At 34.9% G+C, this 15,543-nt stretch overlaps 1 protein-coding gene across 3 annotated transcripts in view; it reads left to right on the top strand.

The window, feature by feature from the left end:
* Positions 1 to 15,543, top strand: part of LOC150108334 (uncharacterized) — a 166,025-nt gene that overhangs the window by 61,427 nt on the left and 89,055 nt on the right. For all 3 annotated transcript variants that reach the window (XM_090415743.1, XM_090415740.1, XM_090415741.1), the window contains exon 4: positions 2,149 to 2,271. In XM_090415743.1, the coding sequence (XP_090271869.1) occupies positions 2,149 to 2,271 (123 nt within the window). The remainder of the gene's footprint in view (positions 1 to 2,148; positions 2,272 to 15,543) is intronic.

Here is a 15,543-nt window from a genome sequence, read left to right as displayed (position 1 = left end):
AACATAAGAATTTTTTTCTCAACTATTTGTTGAGAAATATATTACACAGACTGAAAATTGTCTCTGTATCTTATTCAGTGATACAATAAAACTACTTTTTTTTTTGCATCTGCAATATAGTGGCTGTCAGGGAGGGCATGTTGTTTACTGTGGGGAGCAAGTTACTATCACCTTAACGTGAAAAAAAGGGAGAATAAACCCTACTACCTCTGTATGAGATTGGCTAACTTACCTTCAATCGAAAAATGCTCATATAAAGATTCCTCTCTTCACATCGAGAATTAAACCTAGGTCTTTTCAAATCGAAGTGTGCAATGTTCCATCATTTTTCCCATTGCTCCACAGAGACACTGGCTCATCTCTTCCCCCCACCTCGTTTCCTCATCACTTTGATGACATTTAGCAGTTATAATTATCAAATGTCATTGCATACTTACATTGGTTTTTTTGTTTTTTTTGTTTTAATTTTAATACAATATTTTGATGATACTTAGTTGATCTGGAGAATAATTTTAGAGTATCTTCATCATTGTCATTTTAATGAACTACTGTGAACTTCACAGTAGTCTAAACCTTAGGTATTGAATAAATGAGAAGGTTTAGACTATTAATTAAAGATGCCAAGAAATTATATTCTTGGTGTCATCCTTTATCCAAGTGTAAGCAAACAAAGTTTGTGTGTGATATAACTTCATGGCTGTGTGCTACTTATACAGGGTGTTCGGGATAAATTTGACATATTTATAATTAATTATATTTTTCCGTAAGTTACATGTATTAACACACACTTCTCTTCATTTAAAAGTTTGGACCCTTCTTCATTCATATACAAGATGTCAGAAAGGATGGATAGCTGGAACCCACCTGAATCATGGAAGAGAATAACTTGTATCATGATGATTCGTGCCCGCCATCAAAATAAGGATATTACGACTGTTGCCCAATGCTCCCTGAATACAGTAAAAACAATCAGGCATGAACTAGAGACTTGCAATGGTGACTACGAGGATGTAGCAAGAAGAAAGATCCCTAGCAGACGATCTGATTGCGTTCGTACAGCAGAATTCCTCGCAAATCTGCAGGAACAGGTGTTGAAGAACCCTGGCATTGGAATTTGGGCTTTGTTCGTGGAGTTGCTAACTGTAGTCAAGCCCTGGATAACAAGGGTAGCCAATGGTAGGCCGTATGTATGGCAGCAGGATTCGGCCCCTTGCCACACCTCTGGGAAAAGTCAAAAATGGTTGTCTGAAAATTTCTACGACTTCACCAGTCCAAATGTTTGGCCTCCAAACTCCCCAGACCTTAACCCCATGGATTATTTTGTATGGGGCGCAGTTGAAAAAGACACCAATCGCACTTCCAGTAATACAAAAGCCCAGTTAATGGATAAAATTAAAACAGTTTTTGCGGCCCTTCCCAGGGAGACTGTAGCATCAGCTTGTTCGAGGTTCCGAAGCAGAATTGAAGCTGTGATCGATGCTAATGGTGGTTATTTTGAGTAAATCTTGTTGATAGTATTGTAATTAACTCTGCCTGTAATGTTTTTTTGTCAATTCATTAAATTTAATAGATACAAAGAAGATTTTCTTTTTCCTTACGAAACTGTCAAATTTATCCCGAACACCCTGTATATAGAGGCTAATGACTTTACATCAATTGCCTTAGTATTCCATAATGCAATGTACATATTACTGACATGTATAATGCTATGCATCCAGAAGTGATACCAAGGTTGAAGTAATGTAAAAGTAATATTTCCATATAGCAAGTAGTCAAAAGGTGTCACATCTTTTTACTAAAATACTAGGATTAGAGGCAATTAATGTGAAGACATTAGCCTCTATATACAAGTAGCACAATCGTGAAGTTACTTCACATGCAAACTTTGTTTGCTTACACTTGAATAAAGGATAAAACCAAGAATATAATTTCTTTGCAACTTTATATTCTTATAATTTATATTCTTAGAATATAATAGAATATAAACCAAGTGAAAAAACTTTCAAGACTATTAATGCCTATAAAATGCAAAGAAGATTGAGCATCAAAGGAAACAAATTTCACTCCCTGCTTTCAATGTATGTGTGTTTATTATATAAAATACAGTGTTTTTTTTTTTGTATTAAACATTTTGAATTTTCTGTGTAGGACACCTTTAATGTTAAGTTGCACAAAATCAAATTTATCGGTGATAAAGGAACTGGTTAAAGCTGGAGCTGATCTTAATCTTCATAACAAAGATGGGTGGAATTCCTTCCATATTGCCTGCAGGTATAATATTGTTAAGAAACACCTCTTATAATTAAGTTTCATTATTTTTATAACAACTAGAATGCATAATTCAGTATATATATATATATATATATATACTTTTATGACCAAAAAATTATTATCATTGGGAAACTTGTTAGTAATTGCACAGTACACTAGAGATTAATCAAACTGACTAGTTTCACAAACACCTATAATTTGTTGCTTTCATCAGAGCTTTTTTTATGGAAGAAATCAGTTGATGTTAAAAAACTAAGTAAATTATTAGAATAGCATGATTCAATGCAAATTAAGTACAACTACAATGAAGCAGCTTGTATTAGCTGTCTCTTTGTAGCATTTGTGGGTAATTGTTGTATAAGTTAGTTTTGATATGTTAAGCAATCTGGTTAGTGATTTCCACACATCATTTACCATGAACCTATCTGGATTGTGGTATATGATGTATGGAATAGGATTAATGCCTAACTGGCTACCTGGTTTGATACAAAAACTGAAGTCTATTCTTAAGTCTTGTGGATCTTAGGAGAACCTAAGATCCAGAAGAATCTCATTCCATTAAGACTGAATTGTGAATGGTATCACCTCACCAACTTATTTATTATCTAAACATCTTGCTGATTCATTATGAAATCACATTAGGAACTCTTGACTCTTACCACTAATTTAGTCTGTTTTATTCAGAAGTTGTCAAATGCTAATTTTACCATTGAACATTCTTGCTAGATTGGATATAGTTTCTCTTTTTACCAACATTCCAGTTGTTGAAATGTTAGATCTAATAAAAGATATTTTGTCATCATATAATACTAAACTGTTTGAGCATTGTGTTGGGTCTAACTTTTTTTAGTGAACAATGGTTTTATAAAGATGAGGGACTACCTGATTGATATCAGGTAGCCCCTCATCTCCCCCATCAGTGCTGATCTATTCATGGAAAACTTTGAGATACATTTTCTGTTTCAAACACTGAAACTAATCATTTGGTGGTGGTGTGAGCATGTCTATAGATGATATTTTTATACTCAGGAAATATGACTTTTCCACCTTGCAGCAGTTTCTCCTTTCTCTTAAATCATTCTACCCTAATATAAATTTCACATTAGAGTTGGAAGCAGTGGCAGCTGGTGAATATTTAAAGTGAGGGTGCTGCATATATAAAATAATAAAAAAAAAAAAAAATTCTTTGTTTCCTATTCAGCAGCCAATTTATTAATAAATAAATTTACATATTAAAAAATTGCTTTATTAAAAATATTTCACCCTCACCATGAACAAACACCAATAATAAAAGTTTCGTATCTCACAGAAATAATGCGTGCAAGCATACGATACACTGCCCAAACGAGCAGTGTCAGAATCACTTGTAACATGCAAGCGCAAACGAATCTCAGCGAGTCTGGCTGCAATTGGTCGAACGTGATAATTCCGAACGCTGCGTTAGATGGCAGCATATTTGTTTCGTAATCTAAAGCGTTAATCCAACAATTCCAATTATTAACTATTCAGTCACTGTCGAAAGATAAGCTATAACCTTTAACATGTTGTATTGCATTTATATAATGTTGTAAGCATTGTTATTATTTATAAACACGGAATTTAATTTTTTCCTTGTGGGGGTGCTGCAGTGTCGCAGTGCTTATGCATGGGCCGCCACTGGTTGGAAGGTAAGCTAATGGAGAATTCTGATGAGAGGAAGCCATCCACCTTGACATGCAGTGAATGAACAGTAAGGAAGCTGGCAATTCAATCACAAAGTGTAGGAGGGAGGGTGTAAGATAACAGCTTAATCAGGAGGCCTTGATGCCAGACATGATTGAATACCTTTGAGGTATCAGAGCAGCAACAACAACATGGGCTTCTTCAAATCTTTCCATGGCTGTGTCCAAAGGTGGATGAGATTAGCAAGGAGGTCAGCTGTAGAACTAGAATGCAGAATCCATATTGGTGATCACTAATTAATTTATCTGAACTATCATGTAATTAATCAACTAGATCTGAAGAACTAGTTACTGATAACCTAATCACTTTTCTATTGGCATCCCATGCTGTTGGCTAGATGCTAGTAGAATATGATAGCTTATATAGGTGATACAAGATAGTTGTTAATTCAGGGGCACAAGTTTTGAGCAGAACTGAAGGAAAACCATCTAGACCAGGAACCCTATTAGTAGCAAGATTAATCAGCATTTCCTGATGTCCTTTGGCAAAAGTTCAGAGGTGGCATGCAGTGGGCAGTTTTTTGTGATAGTGCAAGTGGTGATTTGGCTTGGTTGTTCAAGGAAGAGTTGGAGGAAAAAACTGATGCCATTGGTTGAGTTCACTGTGGTTTTAATGGGTACTCTGAAAATGCAGTCAAGATGATATTCTTTTCTTTCTCATCCATCAGATGATGGGTTGAGTCTCATGTGCAAATCTTTGCCATCTGGTTCTATCTCTGGCCATTTCTGTCATTTTTCTGAAGCTTCATCATTGTGACCTTTCCTTCAAAGACTATAGCCAAGTTCTTTTTGATCTAGATCTTGATCAAAACATCAAAGGACCATCCCTGGAAGTTAGGAAAGGAAGTTGTGAACAAGTGGATGGTGTTGTTTCTTTGCATGGAGGGGGTTGAACTGTGGAATGCTTTGCCTGATAGAGTGGTGAGAGCATGAACGGTCAATGAGTTCAAGGAGTGGTATGATAGACTCTGTGTTTTCTAGGATGGGCCTCCCATGATGAGTCTTGTGAGTCCATGCAGGCTTGAATCATAATCATACTACTACTAATAATAATAAGTTTTCATATCTGTCTGTCTGTTTCAATATATGTATATATATTTATTTATAATAATCAAACTTAGTCTTATTTTATAATATCTAATATTAATTACATTTGACTTTCTTCCTATAAACTAAAATGTACAGTTCATTATTATAGTGTTTTATCACTAGAATAAACACAAAAATTGTTATCTAAGAGAAATGAATGTTAAATCAATAAAATAAAAAAAAATTGAGAATTCTCAAGAATTTTCAGGAACTGTCATTTTCCATTCTTGAAGATTAAAATATATCTGGAATTTAGAAACACTGATCATTCTCTTTTCAGAAGAAAATGTCTTTTTTAAAAAAAAAACACATCGAAGTATCTGTGTCAGTAATTTACTCACATGGTTTCTTTAACAGAAACCAAGGGTTTATTTTAAACAATGTCTGGAAATCACTAATTGGATCTCTTGACATATCAGATTTCTCTAACAGTTGTGTACATACTCTACAGAGAAACAGCTGACCACAAATGCCCTGCGTTATTGTAGTCATATTTAATTTGGGTTGAATCATGCCCTCATGCCCTTCTATAGATTTATTTAGCTTGTTAACACCAGTTGCTTTCTTAATTTCCTCCATAAAGAAAACCTCATTACTATTTCCTGGTCTATAGCTACATCCCACTGAATATCCTTTCTGAATGTACTGTATATGTCAATGGTCATCTCACATTGAATGCACCAGTTCTCGTCCGATCACTGAAGTTTAGTACTTGGGAGGGTGATCACCTGGGAATACTGAGTACTGTTGGCATTAATTTGTAATTGTAGCTCAATTGGAAGAACAATGGAACATTGCGCCCTTCAGTTGGAAATGACTTGCATTCGAAGCCTCGTCGCAACGAGATGAATTTTTATAGCCGACCTGGTTGGCCGAGTGGATAGCATATCCGCTCTCCTGCCCAAAAGGCTGTGTGTTTGAATCCTGTCATGGGCATGGATGGCCAGTGGTGTAGTTGCAGTCAGTTGGTGATTGAATGGTGGAGACAGAGTTGTAAAGCAGGTGCCCTCCCTCGATGAGTCCTTGGACTTCCAGGAGGTGTCAAATAATAATAATATACAATAATAACATTAGACAGGAATATATTGGCTAAAGATTTTAATAACAAATTATGCCGACTAGTTTTACCAATGTATTGTTGGCTTCGTCTGAGCATAAAGGTGATAAAAAACAGCTTAAAACAGGTCATGAAAGAAACATAAATGAGTACTAAATGTTATACAAATTCAAAAGACGTGTTACATCAAACGCATGGAGTGTGTTTGATGTCAGACATTGTTATGCAAGTGCGTTCTGTAATTTGAAATCTCCGAAGTTGAATTCTAGTGTGCTAAGTGATCTTATGAGGGTCTTCCATATGTCAGCAAGGATTATTCCTTTGTTCTTATTGAGGCTGCCTTTTGAATGGATTACCACAATAGCTTCTTTGAAGTTTTGGTTACGAAAGTCTTTCTAAATGTGGCATACAACTTTTGTCCAATTCAACGTTGTGATTGGTATTCGAATAATGAAGGGCTAACCCGGAATTATCTAATTATATAAAATTAGATTATAATTATATACGGAATTATATAAAAATTTGGAGAAAAGAGCAAAGCTAATAATAATGGCAAATATCTGTTGGATTTCTGCTCAGGACATGGACTGGTTATTACTAACACCATGTTCCAACATAAAAATGTGCACAAATTCACATGGAGAGAAGAGGCTAGGAATAAGAAAAGTCTCATTGACTATGTTATTGTTGATAGTGATGTTTTCTCCCTGGTGCAGGACACCAGAGTGTACAGAGGATTTGAAATTGGAAGTGATCACTATTTAGTCTTGAGCAGGATAAAATTGAATTTCACAATGAAAAGAATAACATGTAAGAAAGTTTTAAAGCGAATAAAAGTTGAGCAGCTCTCAGATGTGAACTGTAGAGTAAAATACACAAAGATTATTGAAGAAAAAATGAAAGAGTTTGAGAAGAGGAATCAAACTTTGGAGATTCAGTGGCAAACTCTGAACAAAACATTGATTGATTCTGCCAGAGAAGCATGTGGTGTGGTTGTCTGTAAGGATAAAAAAATCAGAACTCCCTGGTGGACACAGGAAGTTAAAGAGGCAGTGAAGAAAAAGAAGAAAGCATAGCAAAAGTTCCTGTCAAATAAGTCAGCTTGTGCTCTTAGAGAATACAGAGACAAATGCAAGAATGCTAAACACTGTGTAAAACTAGCTAAACAAAAGTCATGGGAGGACTTTGGCAAGAATATAGAAAATAGATATCAAGAAGGTGGCAAAATATTCTGGAGGTTGTTGAAGAAGCTTAAGAATGGAGGAAAGAGTGCTGTAAAAGGAATTAGAGATGATAAAGGTGACATGAAAACGGCAGAAAAAGATATCCTTGAAGTATGGAGTAATTACTTTGAAAAACTGCTAAATGAAACAAGCAGTGATGACAGCACAGTGGTAAAAAACACTGACCAGGTATGCAGTCAGGAATACATATCCATACTTGAAGTAGAAAAAGCCATCAAATGCTTGAAATGTGGAAAGGCAGCAGGAGTAGATGATATTCGACCAGAAATGCTGAAGTATGGTGGTATAAGAGTCTTACAGTGGCTGCACTGCATAGTTCAGAAAGCCTGGACAGAGGGACGAATTCCCGAAGATTGGAGTAGAGCTCTCATAGTATCCATATATAAAAAGGGAAATAAAACTGCATGTGAGAATTACAGAGGTATTTCCTTACTGAGTGTTCCTGGCAAGATCTATGCAAGTGTACTTGAGAAACGGTTGAGAAGAATTGTGGAAGAAAAGCTTGGTGAAGAACAAGCTGGATTCAGGCCAAATAGAGGCTGTCAGGATCAGATCTTCACTTTACGACAAATAGTCGAGAAAGCATGGGAATATAACAAAGATCTGTATTTAAGTTTTGTCGATCTGGAAAAGGCATATGACAAGGTGCCAAGAGAGAAGCTATTCAATACGCTGCCGTTATATGGTGTCAATGGGGCATTATATCAAGCAATACTTAGTCTTTATTTGAGTTGTAAGTCAGCAGTTAGAATTGAAGGAAGTACAGGTAGATGGGTTAATGTTAAATCTGGTGTGAGACAAGGATGTACATTATCCCCTCTGTTATTCATTATCTATATGGATCACATTATGAAGGAAAGTGGTATTAAACATGATATCAAAATTGGAGATGTTAATGTCAGCTCTTTGCTTTATGCGAATGATGTTATACTTCTAAATAAATCTGCTACAAGTCTGCAAGATTCTCTGACTAAATTGAATAATATTTGTAATAGATATGGTATGAAGATCAGCAATAAAAAGACAAAGACAATGAAAATAGGCAGAATCATTGAAAATGTCAACTGTGTTGTGAATGGAGAACCTGTGGAACAAGTAAAACATTTCAGCTATTTAGGCCCAATTTTTACTGAAGATGGTAAATTAAATATAGAAACAGACAACAGAATTAGCAATGCTGGTATGGTGGGAAGTCAATTGAATAAATTCATATGGAATAAGTGAGAAATTAGTCGGAACACTAAATTAGCTGTATACAAGACAGTGTTCAAACCAATTTTAAGTTATGAATCTGAGAGCTGGATCAGAAGTAAAACACTTGACCAAAGACTAGAGACCACAGATATGAGAGTCCTGAGAAAGATTATAGGCGTGAACAGATGGCATCAATGGCAATATCATATTAAAAACGAGGATATTAGAAAAGAACTTGACATTGTCAGCATCCAGGAATGCGTTAGCAGAGTTAATCTCAGGTGGTATTGTCACTTAAACAGAATGGGCGAGGAAAGATTAGCGAAACGACCCACAGGAAGACCAAGATATAGGTGGATTGATACGGTACAAAGTGCTTTAGACAATAGGAATATAAGACTTGATAATGTTGGAGTCTTGACAAGTAACAGACTGATTTGGAGGAAAATTGTAGATAGGAAATTAATAATGATGTAATTTTTTTCATGTAGCACTATCATATCCTGTACACCCTTTGAGGGTACATGGCAGGAATTTGATGATGATGTATGGTACTCAACTTTTGAGATATATGGTGTGAAGAAGAAAAATGCAGATGCTGGCCAGTGTGACTCGGTTTGTGGTAAACCATGAGGTTAATATGTCCCTCCACTTGTTTTGTAATTAAGGTATCTAAAAATGGTAATTTCCTATCTCTCTCTCTCAATTTCTAAGGTGAACTTTATTTTTTGATGGAAAGAGTTTATATTAGTTAAGAAATCATAACTAATATATAAATTTCATATAAAGTGCTGCTTCTTTGTTTCTCCGTATGAGGAAAATGTCATCGACATATCTTCACCAAACCACTGGTTTTGGGTCTAATTGTGAAGAATGTCTTTTTCTAGTTTCTCCATAAATAGGTCTGCACAAGGGGGGGGGGAATAGAGGGCTACCCATAGCAAGACTGGCTAATTGTTTGTATATTGTTCCATTCCATTTGAAGAAATTTGATTTTAGACAATATCTGAAGAGAGAAGTAATATCTTGAGGATATAAGTTGTGCAAAATGTTGATGACTTCATGCAATGGGATGTTGGCGAACAAGGACACCACATCTAGGCTGGCGTGAATGTCTGTTTCCGAAATTGAGATGTTTTTCAGTTTTTCAATGAAATGGTGTGTATTTTTATGTATGTGTCAGAATTACGAATATGTGCCTTCAGGAGATGGGCAAGATATTTTGACAATAAGTAGGTGGAAGAGTTTATTCCATCCACTATAGGATGAAGAGGTATTCCAGTTTTGTGAACTTTAGGAGAACCATATAGTCATGGTGTCAGTGGATGTAATGACTTTAATTTCCATTTTAGGTCTGTTGCCATCTGTCCATATTGCATAAAAGGTTATTTGTTTCATTATGGTTAATCCATGTGGAATCTGAATCTAATACACTGTAAGTGGATGTGTCCGAGAGTTACTCCGTGATCTTTGTCATGTAATCTCTGGTGTTTAAGATGACTGTTGAGTTTCCTTTGTCTGCATTTAAGATGATAATTCTTTTCTTTTTCTTCAAATTGGGAGTTCTTTTTTCTAGAGGTGTGATATTTTTGTTAGGTGGCCTTGAAGATGAGAGGATAATAGTGCTTTATTAATCTTAGATTCATTAGCTATCAGTTCAGATAAAGATGAAAGTGCTTTCTCTATGTTGCATATAATGTCAATTTTGGAATAAAATCTGGAGTAATTGTGAAATTAAAGCCTTTCTTTAATATGCTGACTTCCGTACGTGTTATGGTCAGAGAAGTTAAAGACAACTTTGTTGTCTTGAAAGTTAGGCCTTGAATTACAACTTCTTTCATATAGAGTATTAAATTTATTGATTTGCCTTTTTTTGCTGATTAAAAAGGTCCTATTGAAACTATTGTTAATCATGCTATCTAAATGTGACCATAGGTTGGCTTCTATATTGTTAGAAATGTCTTCGTATAAACGAAAGTATGTCATATCTACCTGGCTTAGTTCAGATCTAGTATGTTGTATCTCTCTCGTAGTAACGCTAGAAATGTTTTAAAATATATCTGTTTGGCCCTTCTTGAGTGGAACTGTTCTTTCATAACTAGGAACTTGGGAATGATATTGTGGTTTCTGCATCTTTTTAAGAACTTAAGATGGTTTAGAAGTCTATCTTTCTTACATTTAAGCTGTTCAAATTTATGTACCTTGTTTTTAACTTCCCACTGGAGTCTGTTAATGATGATTCTATTTTTTAGACCACCGACATTAATTCAATAATAAAATTAGACTGATTTTGTACGAATACAAATCTTCCATTGTCATTCCTTACTGGGACAGTTTCACAGAAGAGTGCAATTCTTCTCTTCTCAAACCATATGAAATAAGAGTAACTTTCAAACCAATTAAGACAGTCCCCAACTTGTTAAGATTACCAAAGGATAACATTGCTTTCTTCAAACATCCTGGTGTTTACAACATCCCTTGTTCATATGGTTTAAATTACGTAGGACAAACTTCCAGAAGTTCGGAAATAAGAAAAAAAAAACACATTGGAGACATTAATAATAACAGAAAAGATAATTCCGAGTTAGCCCTTCATTTCTGGAATACCTATCACAACATTGAAAGGACAAGAGTTGTATGCCATATTTAGAAGAAGACTTTCATAACCGAAACTTCAAAGAAGTTACTGTGGTAATCCATTCAAAAGGCAGCCTCAATTGGAACCAAGGGATAATCCTTGCTGACATATGGAAGACCCTCATAAGATCACTTAGCACACCAGAATTCGACTTTGCTACAAATTACAGAACGCACTTGCATAACAGTGTCTGACATCATACACACTCCATGTATTTGATGTAATGCGTCTTTTGAATTTGTATAATGCTTAGTACTCATTTATGTTTCTTTCTTGACCTGTTTTAAGCTGTTTTTTATCACCTAATGTATGCCCAGACAAAGCCAACAGTCATGTTGGCAAAACTAGTCGGCTTGATTTGTTATTAAATCTTCAGCCAATATATCCCAGTCTAATTTTATTATTGATTTAAAGTCGGTGGTCGAAAAGATAGAATTATTAATAATAATATACTTTTGAAGCCATTATTGTTTTTCTCCATCTGATATGATTTCACAGAAGGTTCCACTATGATGGAAGAAATAAAAGTATTTTTCAAACCATTAAAGAGAACATCCAGTATAAAGGGAAAAGGTTGTAGTTGAATAACTGGAGTAGTATATAAATCCCTGATAATATCTATCCTTTGGGAAAATCAGGAGAAAAGGGCTAAGCTAATAATATCATAATAATATTGGTAATAGTTGAATTTCTGTTCAGGACAATCTAGCATCACTGGCACCTGTTAAAAAAAAAAAAAGTATGATGTGCATAAATTCAAATGGAAAAAACAAGAAATAAAAGTATTATTGACTGTTATTATTGGCAGTGATATCATTAGTCTAGTTCAGAATACAAATATACAAGGATTTATTAATAAATATATTAGTAAAATCCTGCCTACTAGTTTCGCTAGCGACCGTCTAGCTTTGTCAAGGCTGAACAGTACACACAAAAAATATGAGAGAATACAGAAACGTTGCTAACTGTTAGGCAGTTAAGTTTGAAACTATGCGTGACAATGTGTGCATGTGTTGAGAAGCTTCAGTCAGTATCATGGATACGTGTTGTATGCACACGTGTTACATGATTTTTCGCATATTGTAGTTCCATTAAACTGAGTGAGTTGATTAAGTTTTTCCATATATCTTTCAGTATGGCACCCTGATTTCTGTTGAGATTGTTACCCATTCTTATTACCACTGCCACTTCCTTGAAAATTCTGTAACTGTAATCATCATCTATATACGGCATAGAGTTATTTTCCCAGTCAATTGCATGGTTGGAAGTTGCAAAGTGATGTGCTAAGCCTGTCCTGTTGTGATTGACATCCCTCCCCAACATGCTCCTTCTGTCTGATTTCCAGGCTTCTTGAAGTTTGCCCAATATATGAAAGGCCACACATACATGGAATTCTATAAATGCCTGGATATTTGAAAAATGGTCTTTAGGAGATCTTAGTACTTGTCTGATGCTAGTGGTAGGCTTAAATACCACTTTGATGTTGTGAGATTTTAACATTCTCGCTAATCTTGAAGTGACTGAATCTACATAAGGAGGTTGTCTTTATAAAGGAACTTGTTGATGATGTTTGTAGGGAAACCATTCTGCGATAGTGTTATAGCAATTTAAGAAAGTTTTGTCTGTACCTCTTCTTCGTCTGAAATAAACTTTTTGGCTCTGTTCCATAACATGTGAATGATGCTATGTTTTTGTGATCTATGATGGTTGGAAGAATAATGTAAATAACGTCCAGTATCTGTAGGTTTTCTGTATATGGAAAGTTTAAAATTATTCTCTTGCCTTTTCACCAGTATGTCTAGGAAGGGGAGTTGTCTGTTTTTTTCAACTTCTAGAATAAATTTAATCTTGTTGTGAAGTGAGTTTATTCTCTCTAAAAACACCTGTAGGTTTTCCAAGTTTTCATTCCAAATGATGAAAATATCATCGATGTATCTCCACCATATCGATGGTTTAGGTGTAATTTTGGTAAAAATTTTATTTTCCAACTTTTCCATGAATAGGTCTGCACAAGGTGGTGACAGTGGTAAACTGTGTTGTTTACTTTGAAGAAATTTGATTTCAGGCAGTGATTGAACAACTGTGTAATGTCTGTAGGGAAGAGATCTTTAATAATGTTAATGACCTTCTCCACTGGAACATTCGTAAATAAAGATACTACATCCAGGCTGTCCATTATGTCCATTTGTGATGTCTTGATGTACTTCAGTTTCTCTACAAATTGTTGAGAGTTCTTAATATAGGACTGTGTTTGTCTAATTTTTCCTTTTAGTAAGTTGGCAAGGTGTTTAGCCAATAGGTATATAGGGGAGGATCTGCCATCTACAATCGGACACAGTGGAACACCCTCCTTATGCACTTTCGGTGCACCATAAAGGCAAGTAGTTATGGGATGTGTGGATTTGAGTTTTCTTTTTAATTCCTCAGGCCAACAAGTTATATTTCTGATCAGCAGGTTTGTTTCATGGTGGTTTGTTATGATAGGATTTCTCTTTAGTATTTTATACGTAGAACTGTCCGACAGGAGATTGTTTATCTTAGTGAAATAGTCTTTTGAGTTTAGAATGACTGTGGAGTTCCCCTTGTCAGCTTTAGTAATGATTATCTCTTTGTTGTTTCGTAAGTTATGAATGGCCTTCCTGTCGTATGGAGTGGTGTTCTGTTTGGTTTGTTTTGCTGTTGCAAGGATAATCATGGTCTGGAATCTAATATCGTTAGCTGCAGCCTCTGGGAAAGGACGGAGGCCTTTTTCAATTCCACAAAGTCCATTTTTGGAATGAAATTAGGGGTGATGGAGAAGTTGAAACCTTTCTTTAGGAAGTTGGATTGTTTGGTAAGGCCGTGATCCGACATGTTGAAGATCACTTTGTCATCTGGGAGGTTGTTATAAGAATGGTATTTTTATTATACATTTTTTCAATTCTTCAAATTTTTTAATTTGGTTCACCTTGCTTAACTGGAAAGTTTTCTCATAGTTAAATTGTAACATGTGGTCTATACTGTTCCAGGTGGTGTAGTCTAAATATACAAGGAATTTGAAATAGGAAGTGATCACAATTTAGTTTTCAACAGGATAAAAAAAACGAATATCATCATTGAAAAAAAAGTAGGTCAAATTGATATTATTATTATTATTATTATTTTACATCTATATGCAAGTATTCCAGGAATAGATGAATAGATTTTATTGTAGCTTGGTATTTATAATCCTAACAAAATGTCAGGTAATTCCAGTATATGTTTCAATTAGACCATCTGCAGAGTACAGAATTATATAATATAGTAACTTTGCTCTGAATAGATAAAAGTTAGTAAATCTAGGGATTTAAGTTGTATTCAAGGTGATGTTAGTGTGCTTCAATTTTGATTTCATTTGGATCACTTTTATTGGCAAAATTTTACAAAATGATTGTCAAATTTTGCCAGATTAAATTTGGTTAAAATCTCTGTTCAATTTTTTTTCAAAGCAATTAAATTTTGGTTTTTTCATTTAGATCATCTGAGTGACGATTTATTGAAAACAATTTTATGTGTAGCATACACAAGCTAAAAACAGATTGACTTGTTATAAGCATACTTATCTTAAGATCCATTCTTTGGATTTTTACAAAGCACCACCACCACTACTGGATAGCATTCTTTGTATAATGAAAATTTGACACAGACATCATGATAGTTCATGCAAAAACAACAGCAATATTAACAATCAAGCATTAATCTCTCCACTTTTTTACCTATATATTATATAAACAGTTTTATAAACTTCTAAGTCTAATGTATGACAATGAATACATTGTGGTGTAGCAATTTTTTTGTGAACTGGTGCTTGATGAAAAATTTTTTCGCCCTTAAGTTTTTCATTATAAATCCATTTTAGAACTATTTGAAATGATAATCATATATGAGTATATTTTTCTTTTTTTGCATCATCTTAATAGCAGAATACAGCACCTTCGTAGCTCAGTTGGTATAAATGAAACCCTTTGGTCGGAAAGACCTGGGTTCATTCCTATTTATGACATGAGGAACCTTTATCTGGTCTCTTTCGACTAAGGTGAGTTAGCCAGTCTCATATGGAGGTAGAGGATTTTTTTCACCTGGAAACTCGAGTTTTTCGTCCCTCAGAACAGGCAAACTGGCCCCGTGAACACACATTTTACAGTTATGAATACTAATGATCCTGCCATATGCTGGTCCCAAGTCCAGATAAAATGGGGAGGGGTGGGGAAAACACTGGTGAACTATCCTGTAAAAATCTCACCAGAACACTGTCCTGTCAAGTTACCAAGAGTTGGACATGACTGAATGGTTAAATCATCGTCAATGGCA

This window comes from Typopeltis vanoorti, chromosome 3 (assembly GCF_054136105.1).
Source record: "Typopeltis vanoorti isolate ZY-2024b chromosome 3, IOZ_Tvanoo_1.0, whole genome shotgun sequence".
Classification (NCBI taxonomy): Eukaryota; Metazoa; Arthropoda; class Arachnida; order Uropygi; family Thelyphonidae; genus Typopeltis; species Typopeltis vanoorti.
This window is presented reverse-complemented; position numbering and strand designations above follow the sequence as displayed.